Source organism: Osmia lignaria, chromosome 7 (assembly GCF_051020975.1).
Source record: "Osmia lignaria lignaria isolate PbOS001 chromosome 7, iyOsmLign1, whole genome shotgun sequence".
Classification (NCBI taxonomy): domain Eukaryota; kingdom Metazoa; phylum Arthropoda; class Insecta; order Hymenoptera; family Megachilidae; genus Osmia; species Osmia lignaria.
In genome coordinates, this window is record NC_135038.1 from 7,944,800 (window position 1) to 7,967,636 (window position 22,837).

The following is a 22,837-nucleotide window of genomic DNA, read 5'->3' on the forward strand; positions in this document are numbered from 1 at the left end:
ACCGAAATGCCGTTACGTGAGGCATTAAGTAGGTCAGCTCGAATATCCTGCCATTGGTGGTCTCACAGAACGTTCCCTCGAGTTACCATTTAAATTTCATTTTAGAGTTTAACGAGTGCCGTTTGATTACACGGGAAGTCATAACGATCTCGATTAAATCTTATATTTTCGTAAAAAGAAAAAAAAAACGTTACAATTTATACAGAAATAATGTCTTCTTTAGCGTCGTCACAGCACAGTTTCACGCACTTTGTCGATAAGAAAACAGGTAGAGAAACGATAATGCATTGTTCATGATGCGCTCGAAGATGTTTTATTCGAAGAACTTGCGTTTTCTTCATCTTCCCACCCAGCCTTCGTCGTCGTCTTCCGGTTGATGATAAGAATTGTAGTAGTGTTCGTGATACTCAGGTCTGTGGACCAATACCACCTCCGATTTTTGCGAATTCCTCAGCGCATTGAAGAGTATCACAATTAGTGCTATTTTTCCTACCAATAAACTTCTTAACAAACTCATTTTGATGGACGCTAGAGTAGCCGGTAAGCTGATTAACTGGAAAACGATGAAAATTTAATATTCATTCGACTGTTCCTCGCTAATTCTCTAAAGAACGTATCGAACCTGTATTATCATCGGAATCATCATTATCGTTATACCAATTCTCCTCAGAAAATCCTTTCTAAAGGCTAATCTGCCCACGTTCCTCTGTTCTACATCATTTTCTAAAATCAAAAGGACATAACATTAATGAGAACAAGTAAAGATTCTCTTGATAGATTTTTTTAAATACTTACTCTTGAGCAGAGTCGACATTCTGATAACTATGCTCGTTGTATTGTTTGCGACGTGCAACGTAACTCCTCGAGATATATCAAGTCGTAGATTTTCATTCGGGTCGTTCGGTTCTTCAGCGTGAACAAGACTCTCCAACATAATCACAAAGCAGAAATAGCAGAAAATTGTTCGCATTCCATTCATGGCTTCTTTCCTCCTAGAAAGGAAATTTCAGCTAGCCAAATTAATTGAAATATTTCATTTCATTCGTCACTCGCTTTCTACCTTTTCTTTATCCTCAGCAACGCCAATTAACTTTCAAAGCAGAAACATCTTATTGTATGAAGAATGGTTCGGTTTTCTTTAGAATATTTCATAACCGGAGTATGAAACGCGTGTTACTTGCATCCGATCAGCGAACAGACTACTGCTAGCTGATCTAGTAAGTGGAGAACATTTTCTTTTTTTTTGCGCTATGTGCTTACCCCACTAGAAAACCAGGAAACTGGGTCTCTGCAGTGTCTGTCGGTGCAATTGAAATCATAGGTGTAATACGCACGCTTAGCCAACCTTGAACCGCGGAAAATTCAATTCGAGTTCATCGTCCGACGGTTATGAAATGATAGAAAAATCGAATAGAATTGATGAAAAGTTTAATAAATACATTCTAAAACGATACATGCTAACTTGTAAATAGGTAGAAAGCGGTTGCTTTACAAATAAATTAAATCGTTACTGCTAACGTGAGGTAAAAATGAGGTGGTCGCTTAAACTCAAGCATTTGTAATTTTGGTTTTACAATTTGGATTCGGAATGACGTGTCAGACGTCAGTCTTGTCTTTCTAAAGCCTACTTACGATCTACGAGCGGTAAAGCATCACTGAATTAAATAAAAACGAATCTAAAGTACTCGTTACTAATTCGAGAGTTCCTTTGGTACGCAGGAAAATTCTTTGCTAACTAAATTCATAAATCGTTCTATCGGCGTTTCTTGTCCCAGTTAAGGATCAATTATTCTCAATTATCCTTTGTAATAATAATGGTCCTCGTCTTCGGGACCACTGTGCGGCATCCAGCCACTGTAGGCTTGCTGATGAGCCGTAGGTAGACTATTGTGAACGTGCACGTGGATCGGTTGACCAGACCAGGTCGGTGCATGGTGCTGCCAACCAGAGGAAAACTTGGCTATTAACGTGCTCAGTTTGAGTATCAGTAAAATGGCACCTGAAATAAAATTCTCTCGTAAATTCGATCCATTTTCAGAACGATGATGAATTAGAAAAGGAATTCCATTAGGTAGGTGTGCCCAACGTGTTAAATTTGGTTCTATGACGTTATCGATAAATAGGCCGTCGATGTCTCCTGATTTCGTATGCGCACGGTGTACAGTATCAAAGGTAAACCGTTATGTATTTGTAGGAAGAGCGATCTATAAGTGAAGCTTACCAATGAGCAATCCCTTCAGGGAGATCACTGTTAACACAGTCAGCATGGTCATCATCGCTCCCATTTTATACATCATCGGCATCAGCATGAACTGGATGCGTTTATGACCGAACGTTCGCGCCTGTCTGCTCGTCCTTGCCTCTAATCGGACATTTCAATGGGATTAATACACCAGTCCTTCGATGATTCATGGTATAGGTATTAAAAACTCACCTTGAACGTTGCTCTCGTTGCCGAAGATTCCGCGCAAGAATTCTTGAAGCTGCTGCACACGAAGATCCAGCACGGCGTCCTTGGAAATCGGTCGCGACAGTTCGTCGAGTTTCGCGCGTTCGGACTCTTCATGTTCGTTGCTCGTGTGGACACCAACACACTCGACGCTCGGTAGGATTGCGCTTTTTGGAAAAGTGGTAGCGAGCAGCGCGCACGTTAGCGTCCAGCCAATCGGTCGCATCATCGAACCGGTTGCGATCACGTGATCCTCTTCATCGACACCGCGGATTCACTCGAGAGGAGGAAAACGCTTATCTTTCTTTTTATTCTTCCTTTTTTCACCGTATAGGATCGCGTGGATGGTCGCACGATCGGTCACGAGTGTAGGAACCACGAAATACAACGTGTTAATCGAGTCCGTACGTGTCGGCGTATGATTCGGACGAACGAGCACGACGCCGTTCGAAGTCAAAAGAGGATCGGTCGACGCGTGCGCGGTAGATCTGCGCGGTGGCTCGAATTTCTTGCTGGCCGGCAATTTCGTGGACGCGGCTCGCTTGAAACACTTTTCGAGAATGCCATCGAGACCGTACACTGGCTGCGTTATGACCGCGCAACTTTTCACGCTTCTATTGCTCGTTAACGGTTGCTTCTATTATCCTCCTTGTTCGCGATCACGTCGAAGAAAGAAAAATAATTTCTTCGAACAGTGGACTTTGATTTTTCGTCCGTTCAATGTACACCACGTCCCACTTTCAATATCACCTGTCCCGGTCACTGTCCCGTAATCATCCGTGTACATTCCTCGCTTCGAATGACGTTGTTCGAGAATGGAAAGGCTTGGTCATAGACGCTTAGTGTCAACGATGACACGCATTAGATCCGTCGCGTAGAGTCGTCTTTCCAGCGTAGTTTCAATTTACGTAATCAAGTAGCCACTCTGTGTCTTCGCTCGTTTTCCAGAGTCTGCGGGTAATCACAGAGATTGGTAATTTCGATGAAATTACAGACGCTGATGACTTCTCCGGCCAGTCGATGTCGATTTCTTTCGCTCGATAAAATTCACTGCGGTCAGCAATATTTCGTAAACAATCGGTCGACGCAACGCGCAGACGGGAGGCGTGAAAGTTTGCAACGAGAAAAATGGTAAAAACGAGAGAGCGAAAGCAGTGATTTGCGAGACGGTGGTAAAGTTAGCGAGGAAGGTAATAAAATCAAGGCGTTGTGGAAACACCTTAAGAGCAGGCTGCTGCAGCACGGATAAAAGGAAGAGAAGCGGTACAGGTTTACTGCATCGGCTTTGCACACTGAATCCGGCATGGAAAGAAAGACAGAAGAGAAAAGAGAATCCGAAGAAGGAAACGAAGGAGGTGGCTATCTTGGAAAATAATACTGCTCGTAAAAATTCCTTACCCTTCTATATTCTTTACCCTCCTCTTTCCTCCCTTCTGCCCTCGATCCCTTCAAGGACTAAAAATCCAACCCCTTGCGCCAGAACCAGAAAGGTGTATTAAAGATGGACTTGAAACCTGGCCTGCACTCTATTCGTGCAGTATCCTCCAGCCTCCGCGACCACTTCTTCCCCCGACACGCGCTTTTTACTCTTTTTCCCTTCCTTCCCATTCGAGCCTTGCGTTTCGCGTTCGATCCCCACTGCGTCCTTGCGAAACTTTGTACGTACGCATTGAAAATACTTTTCATCCTCCGCGAGATCACTTTGTTCGCAAACCTCACTGTAAAAAGAATACGAAATATTGGATACTCTGTTTCTTTTAACTTAACACGCACGCTGACCTAAGAGGATTGCAAATCAAAACAGACGCTTGATTGAACCGTGGTACCGAATACGAGGTGCAAGTCACCGAGTAACCAAGCGCGAGCGTAAATCTCGCAGCGAGAAGTCTGCCATTTTATTTTCCAAGCACCATTGCCTCAAGGCTCATTACCGTTCTGGTCCCAAGAAGAAACAGAACTGGATACGCGTAGCGGTCAGCAGTTAAAGCAACTAACCCGTTGTTCTACGAAACGAATTAGAAAATTAGATCGCGTTCGATACCTAATTTCTGCTAAGCTTTCATGCGTGTTTTTCATTCGTTATCTCGGGAAGATGGCCATTATTCGTGAAAAGAATTCCGCGAATGTTCGTTCCCCGTGGAGAAAAGGTTGTAAGAAGCAAAGAGGTAAAATGCGTTTACAGCAGTTGGATCGGGAACTCGATTGCCTCGCAACCCCGAGGGGAGGGCTCGTAGAGGGGCAACGGTAAAAATGGAAATTCTCGGCACTGTTGCCTATCTACGCAGACTGGCGAATCTGCGCGTCTCGTTGGCCGAGCCTGTACGTACACTCTCGCGTGCATCTTCGTCGAATACAGGCTGGACGATGGTGTGTATGTATTAACCATACCTCTGCTCCATGGCTGACCATAGTCCGGCACAGAAGTGGCCGAGACATTCGCCTCTCGACCGCGACCATGAGAGCACTCAACCCGCGAAGCCTACAGCTACCAACTATCTTCCGTCTCTTCCCTCCTTCCTTCCTTTGTCTTTTCCTTCTGTTACTCGTTGTACGAGCTGGCGAAGCTCGCAGTGTGCACCACGATGAAGAGGACCAGGGTCAGACCGGGACGAAGGTTTCGTCGATCGTAAGCAAAGGCGGCGCGCAGCTAACTCCGGAGAAGACGGAAGCGATTAGTGTATCGGAACAAGTACGAGGAAAGGTGGTAGCCTCTGGGAGCCATGGAATCGAAGGAGGGCAGAATTCAGGATCGGAAGTTGGACACGGATTGGACGTCCGCGATCTCGAGAAAGGAGAAGCGAAGGAGATCGACGAGGTTCGCGCGGAAGGAAGTCAGGTATTGAACGAAGACGAAGAGGCTAGCGTGGCGAAGAAACGGAGACGAAACGATGTGGCGCTGACCGGTAAGCCCGAGTTTCGCGAAAGCGAAGGCAATCCCGTCGACGAGATTAGGGACGAAGGGATCAGACGGTTCGATGTTCGAGTGGACGCGGACGGTGTTGCTTCTTCCCCTTCAAAGGAAGAATCAAAGCCCTCCGAGAGTCGTGTTCGAATTCAAGAGGTGAAAGAATCGAAAGACGAAATTCCTAGCTCTTTTCGAAAATCAGTCAAGCTAAACGAGGAGAATATCGTTAAGAATAAAAAAGAAATTGGCTCGAGCGGACGTTCGAATATCGAAGAGAACGAGGAATCGTTGGAGAACAGGGGATACAGATCGTTGAGCGAATCCCAGGGTAAATCCAGACACAAAAGTTCAACCGTTTATCTGAGCGCCGAAGAGAAGAAGATATCGGACGGACAACAGCAGTCGATCGTCGAGGGACAGATTAAAAAGTTGATATCGATTCGCGACGATGTTTTGGATGCTCAGAAAACGGAGAAGACGGAGAGCTCGAAGATCGCCGGTTCGAAACGGGAGATCGGAATGGACGAGGTTGCCTTCATGGAGCAGGAGGTTGAAGGGGAACACGGAGGCAAGGTAAAAAACATTAAATCGATAATCGATGATAAATTGCCGGTAGGAGGGATTAGTATTCTCGAGAAATGGAAAGACCAGGCTGCGACGCTTCAAAGTCAGATTAGAGACAGAAATTTCTTGGCGAATTTGAAAAAGCAAGCGATCGAGGTGCTTCCGGAAGTGCCGAAATTCACGGAGGACCAGTTGCTGAACGTGCTGGAGCGGATCGTGTCCTCAAAGAGATTGCCGCCTTTGAACGAATCTTACGCGATCAGCGTGAAAGGTGTCGCGTTGACCGAGAACCAGTTGCGGATAATCAAATGTGCCGAGCAATTGGTAGCCGTGAGAGAGCGACAATCGTTCGTCAGCAACTTGGTGGAATGCATTCAAGGGCTGAACGTGTTGAATTGCATGCGAATCTTTGTCTGGCCGATCGTGCTGGACAATCTTCCAGAATCTGTCAGTCAAAATTTGCCGAATTTCCCGATCGAGATAAACGTGTTTGACTTGTTTCAGGGTAACGGGCAAAAGTCCGGTAGGGCTCAAGATCTTCACCGGGTCAGATTGATCACTCCGGACGCCGTGGTGTACAATATCCTTCAGGATGCTCTGGAATCGTATCCCAGCGATCAGACGCTGATATCCTACATCGATCCTAAGAACGAGACGCTGAAGAAATTGTTGACCTCCAATCAGCTGAGCATCCTTCAGATGGCTGAGAAATTCTTACCGGAAGCGTTGCGAAGAGAGTACTCGGACAGAATGTTCTCCTGCGTCAGAAGATTCGAATATTTCAGCTGCGTCAAATACTTTGCTTGGCCTCTCATCAAACAATACTTCCCAGCGCTGCCTGCTTTCCCGGATTACCAAAGTTGGTACCCGATCATCGATCTGACACCGCAGTATCCGATCTTGCCGTTCCCCGGCTTCTCGGAGGATGTCGGAGAGCTACCAGAGGTGGTGGACGCCGATGCCACCAGGACGAGGAGACCCAGACCGGAAGCGATAATCATTCAGGTCCTTCAGAACACTTTGAAAGAACAACCGCGTATATCGAGCTCGCCATCATTCTTGGATCAGTCGACGGATTACGTTCCTCTCTTACCTCAGGATCAACTGTTGACCATCAACATGGCCGAGCAATTGATTCCGATCTCTTATCGACCGGAGTTTGTTCAAAAGACCGTCAGATGCATGAAGGAGTACAACTATCTGACTTGTATCAAATACTCGGCCTGGCCTACCGTCAGACAGTTCATACCCACCTTGCCGGATATTTCCAGTCTGTTGCCCGATTTTCACGTTCCAGCATTGTCGGATATCGGCAGCTACGTGCCGGAAATTCCAACTTATCCAGATTTGAGCTTCTACTGGCCCATTAGCGGCGCTTCCGTTGAAAACCCCACCAACGCGCCAACTTATTACACCTTGAAGAATCGCGAAGGTGCACCGCAGTCTTCTGACGAATTAGAGATCTTGATCCTGGATATCCTGCTGAATCTACGGATCTCCATCGATAAATCTTCGGAAAGTTCGCCGATTATCTTAACCGGAAACACGATAACGTTCACGACGTTCACCAAGAGACAGATCGATATTTTGCGTTTAGCAGAGTGTCTTGTACCGCCTTCCGCTCGAGCAACGTTGATCACGGATGTTCTTACTTATCTCCAGAAGAACAACAACTTTATAGATTGCGCCAGGTACGTAATTTGGCCGACGATCGGCAGGTACCTGCAGAATTTACCCGAATTTCCGAGTTTGGAGAACGCGAGGAACCCGATTAGTTCGACGAACGCTCAGAATTTATTGGAGATCAGGGAAACGGTGACGAACACCGGCGACTTGGTGCAGGAACGGGTCATTCCGGAGACAGAGGAGAAGAAAATTGCTATCCCTTTCCAGGACAAGGAATCACGAAACAGGGTAACGAACGTTCCAGTGATCAGTGTGTCTGGTACAAGATTCGTTCCCATATTCACGGAACAGCCAGAGACGGTGATAAGTAACATTCTCCGATCCGTTCAGATCCAGTCGTTCAAAACTAACGCGAGACCTCCGTCGACCATCAAGAATCAACAATTTCTCGATTTGCTTAACGACCAGCAAGGAAACATCGTGAGCATCGTGGACACTCTGCTTCCCGAGAACGTTCGACCGGACTTTGCCAACAAGATGATCGAATGTCTTCGAGAGAACAACTTCCTGCTATGCACCCGCGACATTATCTGGCCAACTTTGACGCAATACTTCCCTTGGTTACCCAGTTTCCCGAACTTTGGGATAGGCAGCATTGTTATCGACAACTCGACCATTTCAACTCCTGTCCAAAATATAACAGAACCCGGTGTCAGTTCGGACACACGGCTTTCGGAGACCGACGTGAAGACTGGCCAACACGGAGACACCACGGTGACCATAACCGATACCAGATTTTTCCCGATTTACAACGAGCTGCCGGAAACGATTATCCTCAACATTTTGAAGGCTGTGCAATTGTCATTGCCGAACTTGCCAGGCTCTCCAGTTGCGGCGAGGATCGGTGAACTGTCTCGTTATCTGACCGAACAGCAGATCAACATCGTGCAAATCGCGGAGAATTTATTACCGGTCCCATCGCGAGCAGACTTCATCGAAAACATCGTGCCATGCTTCAGAGACAGAAACTTCTTGACATGTACCAGGGACATCGTTTGGCCAACGCTCGCGCAATCTTATCCCTGGATGCCTAGCTTCCCAAATTTCGGAAGCTTGCCCCAGCTGCCCGCCACCGGTTCCGGTTCCATCAGGTTCCAAGTGTTCCTGGCGGAAAATCCATCGGCTAGCCTGGAAGCTCAGACATCGAGGAACAACGTCAATCAAAAGGCTACGGAATTAGCGTTCGAGGATGTCGAGCAAAAGATAGAGAACATTCTGTTGGATGCTCTGAAAAAATCGAACGCACAGTTCGAGAAAAGTTACTTGAACAACAGTGACCCTGCTGCTTCTCATCTGAACGAACGGCAGATAAATATAATTAATTTAGCCAGGAGGATAATACCGGCATCGAATCGTACACCGTACGTCGCTAGAATGTTGGACTGCACGAAGCGTTACAATTACTTGGCTTGTACGAACAACGTTACGTGGCCGATCTTGAAGCAATTTATACCATCCTTGCCGGACTTAGTCAGTCTTAGCGAACTGTTGATTCAGTTCCCCAGCATCGTTCAGATTCCTGAGTATATCGGTATTCCAGCTGCTGATTCTCTGGCTAATTATTTTCTAGGCACCTCTCAACCTTCGGCAATTCCACAAATTCCGACCGGAATTTCTCAACTGCCAACCGTCATCCCTCAGTTACCCGCTAATCCAGGCTCGGGAGGATCGAACCAGAACTCTTCGGCTTCGCTGATTCCCTCTCGTTCAGGAACAGAAGAAATTCAAGCGACTAAAACATCATCGATCACGCCGTCAGTAGGTGAATCTACCGTCTGATTATATTCGCTGAACTCGTCAGCATCATTTCTGATTCGTGTTTCGTTTGCAGGTAACGAAGGAGTCATCCCCGAGTACGCAGGGCAACCGTCAGGAATCCTCTTAGACATTTCGAACGAGAAAGTTAATTTACCCGGTAACGCTTCGCAATTAGGAACAACAGATTCGACGAAAGTTAAAAGCAGGAAACGTAGAAGTAGCTCAGAAATTTTTAACACTTATTACGAGACCGAAAACGCGTCAGACAGTTCTACGTCAACGCCTAACACGTTTCCAAACATCACGGAATCCGAATACCTTCAGCTTCTCATTCGAATTAGAGAAAACGCGAAACAGACTGGCACGGGTTTTCAAAAATCGAAACAGTACCTCGTGGACGGTTTAAATTCTACGATCAGGGACTCGTTGACCGCTGATCAATACGAAATTCTGAAGATAGTCGAGGATCTGGATGATAGAGGATCAGGCAAAGGAATCGGCTCGCAAGTGATACAATGTATTTTGAGTCTCAGCTTCATCAGATGCGTGGGTATATTCGTTTGGCCTCTGATCGTCAGCAATTTACCTTCCTTGCTTCCCAGTCTCCCGAGTTTCGGTATCTTTGGACGTTCGATGGAGACGGAAAATCAGGTGCAGCAATTTTTCGACATGTCCACCGAGGACTTCGAGAAGGAGCTGTTGAAGAGAAAGAATTCTATCGAACAGCTTCTGCTTGATTGGTACAGAAAACTGGCCGAGGACGAGTATCAGGTGAACGTGGGTTTCCTGAAGATCAAAGGCTATGGAAACAACGAGGTCGGAATTAGCGTGACAGGTTTCAGAGAAGGTAGAGGTGCGAAGATCAAAGACAACAAAAATTTGCCTAGTATATTGACCATCATCAGCGATATCATGGAGGAGGTTTTGGATCAACGTCCCGAAGGCGAGAAACCGAAAAAGGAGAAGGATAAGAAAGAAAGAAGCATAGACGATCTCGAGCATAGAGACATTGATATTCAATTCCTGAAGGACAGCGAGGAATACCTGGATATTAAAAGATCCATGAACGACGATGAGATCATCGCCATGTTTCTGAATAAAATCAAATCGAGCGATCCAGGGGTAGATGACGATAACGTGAAGTACTTCGATCTCGAGGACGCGTACAACGCTTTTGGAGTGCTTTTCGGTACGAAATTACACGAGAAGCTTGCGCGCAACGCAGACTCGCAGCTCGGGTCTTTGGACGAGAACGTAGAATCGCGGAAGGAAGTGGATATCGTGTCTTTGGAGTCTCAAAAGGGCTTCGACGAACTGAAGGTGCTGCCTCTGAGCCAAATAACCTATGACTTTGAAAAAGAGTCCCCCGGGGACCAAGAAGAGAAACAACGACAGAAACGAGCCAAGAATCTTTTTAAATCTTTCCTGGAAAAACACTCGGACAATTATCTGAGGGACTCTGATGCGGAAAAGGTGGAAGATGTCGATGAGAATAAAATCATCGTGGAAGAGCCAGAAGAAAAGAGTAGAAGATCAGGGTTGATTATCCGGTTACCACAATTGGACGACCAGATTATATCGAAGAAAATGACAAACTCCATGACGGAGCTGGCTAGGGGGATGAAAATGAAGATGGGCCAGATGTTACCAGGGTTCGGGATGGTTTTATCATTTCTCATTCAAATAGGTCTGGCTCATGCACGTGCAGCTGCCTCGATGGCTGGTATGATCAGTAACATGGCGTTGGGTTCGGCTATCGTTGGAATGATACGAGACTCGTTTTTCGGCGGCAACAGTCATCCACAGATCAAATACGTTTACGATAACCACAAGACTGGACCGGGTATCACTTGGCCCTCTCAATACGGACATCGTCATGGGTACTAGAACGATTTTTAGAGTAGAGTTTTATAGTGTTTAGAATAGGGAAAGCATAGGCTGAGGCGGATATCGAATGTTTGGAAATTTCAAGGCGTTTAATTGCATACGATTTCGAATATCACCGAGGGTTCTAGGGTAACAGATAGCGATTATTCTCTCGTAGGATTATAGATAACGGCACGGCATTTGATTTACTATGCGTTTAGACGTAACTTCTAGGTTTCGTCGTGTTTCCATTAAAGGCTGAATAACAATGAACGTTGTATTGGGCTAGCTTTAATTTTCTTCCGTACGCGGCTGATGACAGTCGTTTAACTTTCTCAGTCTTCCTCAATGTAATCGTCTAACTTTAATAGTACTTCTCGTAGCACGGACTTCAAAGACTCGGTTTTTAGGTAAGAAAGTATAACGCTCTGACATTCATTTATTTCGATTAAGTGTCTTAACGTAAATCTCGCAATAAATCGTCTCTCGTCTATTTCACCCCACGGGGTTTTCGCGGTGACGGGTAAGAAAATCCTTCGTTACACTGTTCTTTTATCGGTCTCCATGTAATCAATGTGCTCAATGATGAAATACAAGAATTGTAAAGGCTTTAGTTTGTAAGACTGTCAGCGATTCTCGCCAGTGTTACGTTCGCGATAATAAACGTCTGAGAATCCATCTATCCTACTACTTTTTCCCCGATTCGTTTCCTCCGAATGTTAGATTTTTCGTATTTTTCGTTAAAACTAAAAATGAAAAGAAAGGACTACGATCAAGAGATCTCAAGGACTTCGAGAATATTGGATCGACAGGGTTCAAACAGTCTCGGGATTATTTTTAGTTTGCCATGAAGGTTTCCTTGCACATTTGCTTTTTTATTTTTCTTCTTTTTATAACCTTGCATTCTCGATAGAAACAAGATCGCTTAGGTACATCGAACCCATTCAGGATTGAAAGGTATTGTAACAAAAAGAAGACATCTTCACAGATATTTTATTAGTTTATTTATTGTGTATCGCGTTGATTTTCAAGACACAAATAGTTAAAAAAATTTGAAATTGTATATTTCACTGTCACGATAACAAGAGAGGTAATACCGAAGGCACTTCTTTCTCTTGCGATTTCAAGCTCTCTTCTTTTTTCTCCTTCGACTTTGCATCGTCTTCTTCGTTCACTTCCATAGAATATGGCAACTCGTTCAAGTAGAACCTAAAGAAAAATCGTGTCTGTAAGATGTCTAAAAGTTCATTGAAATTAATTTAATTAATTAATGAGAATTACCATTCGTCCGCGTGTTCACAGTCGACCGGTTCTTTGTCCGTGCAGATTCGTTCCCTTTGATCAAACAATGAATTATTTGGACAAATGACGGGAAAACCTTTTCCAGAATCGTCGCAGGCATGAAAAATTCGACAATCGTAGTCCAAATCCGCGTACAAGCCGGTCTGTTTGCCTTCGCAAGAGAATCGGAACGTCAAATTCGCAAAGAGATCGAAATCGTTTGATTCTTCGGACAGATTCTCGTAAGTTTCCAAACGATGCCGGTCCTGTTACACAAATCGCTTAAAAAATTCTTTCTTAAATATTATTTTTCAAAGGAGAATGATTCTTACCACGTAACCAAGAGTTGGTAAAGCGGCGATTGCGAGCAACGTTCCTGTAGAGCAAAGTTCAATTATCTTTTTGAAAATTGTTAGAGAATTTCTTTTACTTACGAAGCGGAAGAAGCAGCAGTGGTATAGAATAAATCATGATCTTAAAAATCCTGATTTATTTTCAGTTTGGAGCTTGATTAGCGATACTCTGCTGATGCAGCAGCTGTCTTCACTGACACTCCCGATGTTTCAACGAAACTAAGAGAATTTAACGAGCATGTAATTTCTCGAAAAGCGTGACGCTCTTTCTCGTTATCATTTAAACGATGGTTAACTGGAATATCCGGCTAGAATATCGCAAGTCATAAAAAATACTTGCAGTTACATCGGTAGTGACATTCCGACGAGTCTAAATCTTCTAGACAAAAAACTAAGACGAATCGTGCCATTGTGAAAATAAAGAAAATTTTATTTATTTCAAATTATTTAAACGATAAGATCGATTGAAAATCTCGGTAGGATTATCGACAGGTACCAACAGATGTCACTGGTACCTAAAGAAGACAGGTAACCAGGTTCTAAGTCCTATGTGACTTTCACCTGCATCGACCAATAGCGATCGTGGTTCTCCAGTTAACTTTCTTTTATCGTAGGCGCGCCTTCCAGAAACGATTATCCATTAAGAGAAATCACTCAATTATAACGTCATATTATTTCTGGAATAATAATTGACAAGGGTAATTTTTGACAGAGATAGAAATTAGGGTAGAAAAAGGAGATCTCGGATGAAATAAAATCTGTTTCGATCAGGAACGAAAAATTTAGCTTTGATACGTCCCTGAGAGCCAATGAACCAATGAAGCGCAACCTTAAAGTGGCCGTCTGTTAGAGATATTCTTAGTTCGGAGTCAGAGAGTCGCGTGTCCACGAAAGGACAGGGCATATCAACTGCGAATGAGGGAGGCCTCGGTTCTCAAGCTGCCTTTCTCTTCAGCTCCGAGCCGTGGCTCAGTTTTCACGTCAGCCTCATCCAGGAACCACTCGCAGAATGTCTCGAAAACAGAAATGTGGTGAAACGTTATCGTGAACATTCCTTTCTTTCTCTTTCTCTTCTTCTCCTTTCGACACCGTTGGTAAACAGGAGACACGAATTTGACGAACGTCGAATATGTGACTCGAAGACAAAGTTCTAATTAACACAACTGACTGTCATCGTGCTTTCAGAATCGTATTCGGGTGAAGTGCAATAACAAGGTATTTTATTCACGATAAAAATACAATTTTACAGGTACTGATTTATATTCATTAGCTTGAATTTTTAGAAATTGTTCATATGTTCTAATTAAGGTGATATCGTTGTAAACATTTGTATCGTTGAAGTTTTGGTAAATCCACGTAGAAACGCGATCGAATTTTCTGTCACAGTTCCACGTGCGTTCAGTACGTCATCCGCCAGCCTCGGTGAGTGGTGATTTCAATGCGCCGTCAGAGATATACTTTACTTCTCTTAACACTGGTAAACATGCTTTTTCAGCTGTCATTGTTCCCTTTCAGTTACAAATTTCTTCTGATTTTACGCTTCCAATTTATGAAAAAAAAACATTTTATTCATACATCAGTAACTTCAGAATAAAATTTCATCGATTGCAACAATCGGCGTCGCGTTTCAAAAACTATCTAATTTTTGTTCTAATGCTACCTGGCAAAAAGCAACGCAAGGACAACTGGTGAAACGAAATATCCTTGAACGCGGTTCACGTAGAAGAAAGAAGAAACAAAACCACATCTCAGCCTTGCGAGCACATTTCCTTCTCGCGAATAATTAAAATTTCATCGACCTAACAATTGATATTATTCCAGGCATTTCGAACTTTCCTTCGCCACGCTATCGTGACAATATTAATTGGCCACGAAAAGTGGAGCATGGTTTATTGTTTATTTTCTTCGCGCATCAATTATTCTTCTTTCCTCGATCGGAGAACGGAAACGGTGTTTCTCACGAGCATAGATTTCTTCTTAACGATTCGCAGAGACGCGTGTTTGATTCCGTGTCAAGCAAGCTGTACTTTCGATAGTCCTCGCCGGATTTCTCTTGCTCCATCGTAATTGAACTACGGGAAATAGCGGGTATCGAACAGCCAAGTTACGTCAACAGAACCGGTGCAACATAATTTTTTCGGTGGCAGCTTGAAATCCGAGTGATTCGGTTCATTGCTTTCGCCGCGGCGCCGTTAAGGTCGGCTCAAAATAAGTGAAAGGACTTCAGTGTTTTCATTCTACGTACGATTCTATTTTGCATCCACTCGTTATTTCGTCTTAAGTTATACAACACTCGTGTTAATCCATTAATAACTTGAATTGCATAATTTCATTAAAAAAATTCCTTATACTTCCCGATTCTAGTCGTTTGTTTGGTAAACGATGTATTTACGGTTGTCCGTCATGGAAGGCTCGTGCAGTGTTTCAAACGTTGCATAAACGAGCAGCGAAACTAGATCACCGCACTTTTCTTTTTACCTTCTCGCTCGCTGAATTACTAGATTACTGGAACCGCAATAAAGCATGGCTGGTACGTTGTTGTTTCTCAGGTCAGTGGGCCTCGCGAACTTTCGATCATTAGCTACTTCGTTTGCGAAACGTAGTCTATTCCCGCCAAAATTTTAACTTATTCTTTCTCCTCGATCGCAACACGCCTCGTCGACCTCTTTATAAACGAAGCGCCTTAATTTAATTACGCATCGATCTTTGTGAAATCATCGTTGGCCCACGCTTTTTTTCAAGGATCTTCTTTGCCCACGATCTAGAATTATTCAAATTTGAAGCGATAGAAATTGGTTAATTTTATTCCAAATCCTTGATTTATCATCGATCAGATCTCGCGGGTTGAATTGTCAGCTAGAGTCGCTTAAACAGGTACACGGAAGATAACAGTGGTTGCACGCAATTCCCCGTAAACGCGGTGGTACGGCAAGGAAATAGCAACAACGAGGTCATTCGTCTCTTCATGATTTCTTTGTTTCAGCTCGCGTCTGGCTCGCGGCGATCGCCGGTCCGCGAACGAATTAGTCGCGCCTCGATATCAACGTTACGCCCACGAAATCTCTCTCATTTTTCTACGCGAAGAAGGGATCCGCGTTGAAGTAATCGTTCGCGTAGGAAGTTTGTCGTATGCGACAAGGGAATAAAAGTAAGGCTAGAAGTTTCCAGAGTTAACGCGTCACGGTTTCGGGAAGGAACGAAGAGAATGGAAACGAACGATCGCGTAGGGCCGCGTTTCGAATCGAGGGAAATTTTTAATTGGCTCGCGTAGGTATCTATAAGCGCGTTATCGAGGCGCGAATCTAACGCGGGATCAACCGAGCGCAGGGAAAACTTTCTCACGTTTCGCGATTACAACAGAACAGTTGTGACTAATCAAACCTCTATCAAGTTTGAGCGATTGTTTCAGCTAACGCGTGTTTTTCCATCGTCAGGGAACTTTGCGCGAACTTTGCCCGAGAGGAATGAAACGTTAATTGAAACGATCCTATTGTTTCGTTGCACAGACGATGATACTCTTGCCGTTGTTATGGCTTTTGTTGGTGCTGTCCGCGATGGGTGGATACGTGCCACCCGGGCCACGGTTCAGGTGTCCAAAGGAAGCGAAATACGTCTATCCATGCGTGTGCGTTCGAGGCAGCGACAGGGGACTTTACGTCCACTGCGAGAACACGAATCTGGCCAGTTTGAGCTTGGCCTTCTCGAATCTGGGCAACGAGGGTATGCCCATCGAGGAACTTGTTTTGTATAAATGTAACATAGGTGAGTGTAATGTCCTTCTTCTGCTCTCCCATTTCCTGTTTTACTATATACAACCACGGTCAGTCGTCGTCGTTAGCACCTCAACTGTTTGATCTAACGATAATTTAAACACTATGTTTATCGTGTTTAATTGGAAGGACGGTTCTACGGACCGGCACTTTATCCTTTGGACGTTCGAGTGCTGAGGTTCATCGACACTCCATTGAGACTGATCGAAGAACACAGTTTTCTGGGTGTAAACAGAACGCTACAGGAGCTGTACGTGGTGAACAGTACCCTGGAGAAATTCCCTCGTCAAGCGTTGCAGATTTTAGGAAACCTGAGCATCCTCAGCATCGCCGGACATCGAATCTCCACTTTGCCGGTGGATAGTTTCACCGATAGCGCGGCAGCCGCAAAAATCGAGAAACTGGAGATTACTAACGGTACAGTGGGTTCTTTAAAAAGGAAATAGAATCCATTGGAGATTTCTAACTTTCTATAATTTTTTATACAGGGACTCTTACATCTCTACCCGTGGAAGCGCTGGCACCTCTGAAGAAACTGAAGAGGTTGGATCTTCACAAAAATGAAATCAAAGAGTTGAAAAGAAATCAATTTAAAGGTCTGAGGGATACGGAATACCTGGATCTCTCTCACAATTTGATTAACAAACTAGACGGTTCACATTTGGCCGATCTCACGAAAATGGGCTGGTGCAATCTGTCTCACAACGCGATCGCAGATCTGAAGAGGTAACAGCTGTATCAATTAACATTCGGTGAATCGTATCAACTGGTATCTCGATTGTTCGCAGAGGAACGTTCGCGAGAAATTCTTTGCTGAAAGTGCTCAATCTGAGCCACAATAAAATCAGGAAACTCGACTCGAACACTTTTCGCGGGATGCGTTTTTTGGTAAGATTGTACCTGAGTGACAATCAGATCAACGATGTGGGTAGAGGAACTTTCGGACCGATCACTAGGATAGGCACCATCGACCTGGCCAGGAATTTCATCAAGAAGATCGATTTCCAAATGTTCAATCAACTCCAGTTTGTAGAGGTACTATTCGCACAGCCAGAAAAAGGCTGAGCTTCTTCAGGCTAAAAAGTCACAGGGGTAAGGGTAATCGTGCGTTCGCACCGCCCAATTCTTTTCTAATAGGTCCGCTGCGTGACGAAATACGCGAAGGGAACAAAATATAACAGAATGAGGCACAGCGATATTCGATATCCCTGTCTTTAGTTTCATTCGCGTATTTCTTCACGCAGTGGACCTATTAGAAGAGCATTGGGCGGTGCGAACGCCAGATTCCCTTTTTAGCTTGGTAGAGCACGGCCTTCTTCTGGTGCGCGGACAGTACAAATTATGTCTTGTTTCGAAATTAAAAGGAGATTCGTTGGAAATTATCTTTCGTTTCTCTTTGTAGGTACTGGACGTGTCAGAGAATTTTGTCACGGTCATAGAGAAATTGTCTTTCAAGGATCTCTATCTGACGAAAATCAACCTGTCGCATAATGAGATTTCGAAGATAGAGCCGGGAGCGTTTGAGAACTGCGTGAACATGACGATGCTGGATTTGAGTTACAATAAATTGGAGAACATTTCCAGATATTCGTTCGACAGCTCGACCTACGCCACGGAATTGCAATTGAGTTACAATCAATTCACCGCGCTGAACCAGGTGTCGTTGAACGTCGAATAAAACGATGAATCGAGTGCATAAGAATCCCGCAGCGATACGATTATTATAATAATAATTGCAGGTGCCGTTACACAACATGACCGGTCTGAAAGTTCTGAATGTGTCGCACAATTTGATACAGTCGGTGCCTCGTCAGACGTTCCCGAAACTCTACGAGCTCCACACGATCGATCTGTCGCATAACAACTTGTCCGAAATACATAACGCGATCTTTCAGACTCTGTTCAGCCTTCGATTTCTGAATTTGTCCTACAATTCTCTGGAAAAGATCAAACCGTCCACGTTTGGCCCGTTACCGACATTACTGGATCTGGACATGAGTTATAATAAATTGAACGACGTCGCTCGGGGTAGTTTGACCAGATTGCCGAGTTGCAGGTAATTCGAACGTTTCGTTCAAAATTTAATTATCGAATAAAATGAAACTGATTCGTTCAAAGGAAAATTCTGTTCGCATCGCAGGAGTCTGACGGTAAGGAACAATCGACTGACAAAGATCTTTCAGCTACCGATTTCCTTGGGTTCGTTGGACTTTTCTGAAAATCTGCTGGAGGAGATACCCACGATGGACGTGTGGCCGTCGATGAACGCTCTGCTTTATTTGGACCTAGCTGGAAATCGACTGGGGGATAATCTTAAGCAAGGAAGCTTTGAAAACCTGTTAACTTTGAGGAGTTTGAACCTGCGCTCGAACAACATGACCAGGCCACCTTGGGAAGCACTTAGCACTCTGACCAGCTTGCAGTATCTTTACATGCAGGTTCAACGATTGCTTCGCAAACGATTGCAACGCGTTTTGTTGAACATAAGAAAATAATAGATGGGAATAATGATTTCAGGACAATCAGCTGACGGAACTAAGTAAGGCAGCGTTTGGACGTCTTCCAATCGTGTTCGAATTGAATCTGGCAAACAATAAGATACGAAACGTGACCACACGAGCGTTCGAAGGGTTGTTGCAGTTGTTGACACTGAATCTGACGGACAACGAACTAAGTTACATTCCAAATGGAGCGTTCCAAGGTCTCGTCTCTCTTAGGACACTAGATCTTTCTCATAACAAGCTGGAGAGGCTGGATAATAAAACTCATGGACTTTTGGACGATTGTCTATCTCTCGAGAGGGTCAATCTAAGTCATAATAGTATCTCTTTCGTGACTAGAAAAACTTTCCCAAATGATCCATGGATTCCTTATAAATTGAAAGAGATCGATCTGTCTTATAACACGATGCCTGTGCTCAATTTTGAACTCACTGTTGGAGCGAAGAAGGTTCAGTACTTGAACGTCAGTCACAATAATCTCAACGAGATTCGAAGATGTAAGTAAGAAGCGAGTATGTTTTAGTATGAAATTTATATGATTGCATTGTTAGATGTGATTGGGAATTTGACGGCTGTGGAAACGTTGGATTTATCCTACAACGATATCAACGATCTCTCCGAACCGGATGTCTTTGAACTACCTACGAATCTGACTAATCTCTATCTGAGTCACAACCAGTTGACTTACGTTCCCTTGAACAAAATCTTGCCGCTGACGAAATTGAAGGTCCTCGATTTGGAATCGAACGCAATCGGTGTTTTCAATGACGCTTTTATGAAAATCATAAAAAACGGCACGATACTTCGATATTCCGGTAACGAAGACAGGCGTTTGCGAGTATTCGAGAGGAGGATGAAATATGCAATATAAAATTAATTTTTCTAGGAAATCAATTACAGTGTGATTGTTACGTGAGGCCTTTGAAGAGGTGGCTCAGCACCCACACGGAAATTCCAGAGGAATGGTCGAACGTCACCTGCGAGTCTCCGAATTACCTTGCAAAGAAACGGATAGTCGAAGTGACGGAAGATTTGATGGGCTGCGGGGAAAGGGATGTGAAAGAGTATCCGGAATTCGACATTACTCCAGACGTGAAGTATCGAGACATCGAGTAGTACGTGTTCGGAAAGCTCGAAAGTCTTAATAGTCGAATGGAATTGTTGAAAAAACGTTTGATTGTTTCAGCAACGAAGAGGAGAAGAGCTGGAAGGCAACGTGGTACGTGACATCGAGAGAAGACATCGGTGATTTCTACGTGGTGGTGCGGGAATCTGGTAGCAGCAAGTCCGCTATCGAGAAGGATCTCGTCTACAGCGAGAGGTCTTTTAAAATTCAGGACCTGCAGGATTTCGGGAGCAAGTACGAGCTGTGCGTACTCGCGAGGGACTCCGAGGGGAACGTGAAACACTTTCGTAATTCGCAGTGTCAGATTTTAACGCAGCACGTGGCCGACTCGTCGGCGAGGTTCGCGGTGAACGCGTTCCTGATCCTAATCGCTATGTCCTTTGGCATTCTAGCGTGACGGGAGAAGAAAAGAGCGTCGCGACGTCGTAACGAATATATATCATGATTCTTGCCCGTGTTCCACGATTAACGATGTAAATAAGAATAATGTAATCGATGTCACGAGGTGGATCGTGGTTGTAAATAGGTTGCGTTTCATAGCAGTGCGTGTCGCAAGGGCGTTGATCGTCGTGTATTTATTTTTGTAAAATATACATTGAACGGTTCCATAACTCTTTTATCGTTTCCTTTAGCTGGTAATCGTTAGAGAAAAGAGAGAAATCAATGAGCTGGGAAAAGAATGATCGAGGGGAGGAGCCGCGATAGAGAAACGCGAGGGATCGTTAAGTTGCCGGGAGGTCGAGACGATTAGCGAACAATTTGTCTTAATAACTTTGGTCGACTAATCCCACGTAGCTAATTCGTTGGAATTTGTTGTCCCGCTTGAAGCCCGAGCGAAAAAGTTCTCAAGGAAGTCAACGAGTTCGCGAGCAACGCGCGCGGTAAGATGATTTCATTATTCCACGCTTTATAATTAGCATCCACGCTGATCCCGGAGGAAGAAGAACGGCTCGGAGGCTTTCTAATGAGGCCGAAGTCCCGTGGAAGTTGTCGCTTCCGCAAAACGATCCGCCAACAAGATTAATGCTGTCGGCGACGATCGCAATCATCCACGCGACACCGAGAATTTCTCTATCCATTTCAAAAACCGATCATTTTGCATTTTTATCTTCTCAATTTTGCTAGGAAAAATCGACCCGATTAGTTCGGTGACCGGGCCGATCGCAAGGAAACCCGAACGATTTCTCGTCGCGAAAGTAATCGGTATTGGTGGCTCGTTACGAAACCCTTGGACACTTTCACCTGGAGTCTTGGTAATAGCGTGCTTCGTCCAAGTCTACACGATCGTGTACGAGGAGGCACGAACAGCCACGAAGACGGTGTTGCGGTCTGCGTGTACGAGAAGCAGACATCCGTTTGTCTGGCCTCGGTCCGACCATAAGGCCCCAAGGCTGTTTAGATTGAATAAATGTACTCGCCTACCTTCCTCCCGCTCCAGACGCGACGTGTCTCGGTTTCGTTGACCCGAACTACCATTTCCTTCGCCACCATCCATGCATAATTAATTATGGATCGAGCTTGGTATAATTATTTCTGATTTTTATTAAAAACTCTCCTCGCTTTGATGCTCCGTGCTCATCCTCTAAACCGACGATCACTGGAGTCACTCGAATAACGAATTAAAGGGTTAAATAACCGAAACGTGTGATAATTTAGCACGTTCATATAAGATTTCTAATCAGTCTGTTAAACATCGACGCGTTCAGTCGATGTACGAAAAGCCTCGTTCACGTTTGATCGAGTCTCGTCCCAGCCGCGATGGTAAGCGCCTTATATAAATAGAAGTAAAAAAGCATCTTGCTGGAAGATTTAACGTGGTAAACAGACGACCAGTTCTCTCCAGGCTTGCCGAACGCATTTGCATAGTCCAGTTTGGCCAGTGACTCAGACGAGCTCCATGTAAGGCCCATCGATGAACGTCTGTTGGGCCAGCACGCCTACGGCCACGGCGAACGTCGTTCGCCTCTGCTTTTTCGAGATAAAAAGATAAAAGAAGGAACCTCGAAAACGTTCGGGCCCACCATCGATTTTGTAGCCAACATAAATACTTCGACGCGGAGGTTGAAATATTGGACCGTACGTCGAATCGAAGGGGGACTTGTGGGACTTGTTAATTCTGGAACAGCTTCTCGCGTAGAATATCGGTAGGTGGAGGAAAGAATCCTTCCCATCGATCTTGTCGCGTCGATCGATCCAGAAAGCAATCAGGGTGAAACTGTTGCAGTCTCCGACTCCATTACGCCCACTTTTGATCCCCGATTATCCGCGTTCTTGGTTTCAAAGAAATTAACCTCGAAGAACGTCTTGCGAATTTTTGGGAAGAATGAATATAACAACCGGTATACATCTGTAAAGATTTCTGTGATATCGTAACTGTATTTTCGGCTGTTTTCGAGAGACCGAACCGAGATGGTTGATTCGTTTATTCGAAAAATTCTGGTGTCAGCAGCAAGTAAGGGTACCTGTTGTACGAGGTACCATCGGACGGATCTCACGTGCGCGCCGTTAAAAAGATATTGCCCCGTTCCTCGTCCACGTCCCCGGCTCGCTATTCCCGGGCCCGATGCGTGTCGGTGTG

At 44.7% G+C, this 22,837-nt stretch overlaps 5 protein-coding genes across 6 annotated transcripts; 2 read left to right on the plus strand and 3 right to left on the minus strand.

Moving 5' to 3' along the window:
- Window positions 1-158: 158 nt before the first annotated feature.
- Window positions 159-1,297, minus strand: LOC117604294 (uncharacterized). The gene is made up of 4 exons (XM_034324196.2): window positions 1,061-1,297; window positions 796-992; window positions 623-723; window positions 159-553 (listed from the first exon to the last, which is right to left on the minus strand). Exons 2-4 carry the CDS (start codon window positions 977-979, stop codon window positions 338-340), a joined length of 501 nt encoding a protein of 166 aa, XP_034180087.2. The 5' UTR covers window positions 980-992; window positions 1,061-1,297; the 3' UTR covers window positions 159-337.
- Window positions 1,298-1,458: 161 nt separating this feature from the next.
- On the minus strand, window positions 1,459-3,001 carry LOC117604292 (uncharacterized). The gene is made up of 3 exons (XM_034324194.2): window positions 2,435-3,001; window positions 2,222-2,362; window positions 1,459-1,999 (listed from the first exon to the last, which is right to left on the minus strand). The coding sequence occupies exons 1-3, from the start codon at window positions 2,676-2,678 to the stop codon at window positions 1,797-1,799; spliced, it is 588 nt and encodes a 195-aa protein (XP_034180085.2). The 5' UTR covers window positions 2,679-3,001; the 3' UTR covers window positions 1,459-1,796.
- A 1,800-nt stretch (window positions 3,002-4,801) lies between these two features.
- Window positions 4,802-11,265, plus strand: LOC143305421 (uncharacterized). Of its 2 annotated transcripts, XM_076688984.1 has the most exons (3): window positions 4,803-5,927; window positions 6,423-9,366; window positions 9,436-11,265. In XM_076688984.1, the coding sequence occupies exons 1-3, from the start codon at window positions 4,905-4,907 to the stop codon at window positions 11,247-11,249; spliced, it is 5,781 nt and encodes a 1,926-aa protein (XP_076545099.1). In that variant the 5' UTR covers window positions 4,803-4,904; the 3' UTR covers window positions 11,250-11,265. The 2 variants fall into 2 exon arrangements, with proteins under 2 accessions (XP_076545098.1, XP_076545099.1); XM_076688983.1 differs by having other exon boundaries at window positions 4,802-9,366.
- A 973-nt stretch (window positions 11,266-12,238) lies between these two features.
- Window positions 12,239-13,703, minus strand: LOC117604295 (uncharacterized). The gene is made up of 4 exons (XM_034324197.2): window positions 12,944-13,703; window positions 12,842-12,885; window positions 12,510-12,775; window positions 12,239-12,437 (listed from the first exon to the last, which is right to left on the minus strand). Exons 1-4 carry the CDS (start codon window positions 12,978-12,980, stop codon window positions 12,302-12,304), a joined length of 483 nt encoding a protein of 160 aa, XP_034180088.1. The 5' UTR covers window positions 12,981-13,703; the 3' UTR covers window positions 12,239-12,301.
- Window positions 13,704-13,727: 24 nt separating this feature from the next.
- conv (insulin like growth factor binding protein acid labile subunit convoluted) lies at window positions 13,728-22,732 on the plus strand. Its single transcript, XM_076688985.1, has 12 exons — window positions 13,728-14,077; window positions 16,369-16,624; window positions 16,762-17,049; window positions 17,121-17,358; window positions 17,421-17,667; window positions 18,035-18,289; window positions 18,372-18,688; window positions 18,773-19,070; window positions 19,150-19,630; window positions 19,685-19,948; window positions 20,020-20,248; window positions 20,320-22,732. The coding sequence occupies exons 2-12, from the start codon at window positions 16,372-16,374 to the stop codon at window positions 20,654-20,656; spliced, it is 3,207 nt and encodes a 1,068-aa protein (XP_076545100.1). The 5' UTR covers window positions 13,728-14,077; window positions 16,369-16,371; the 3' UTR covers window positions 20,657-22,732.
- Window positions 22,733-22,837: the final 105 nt, after the last annotated feature.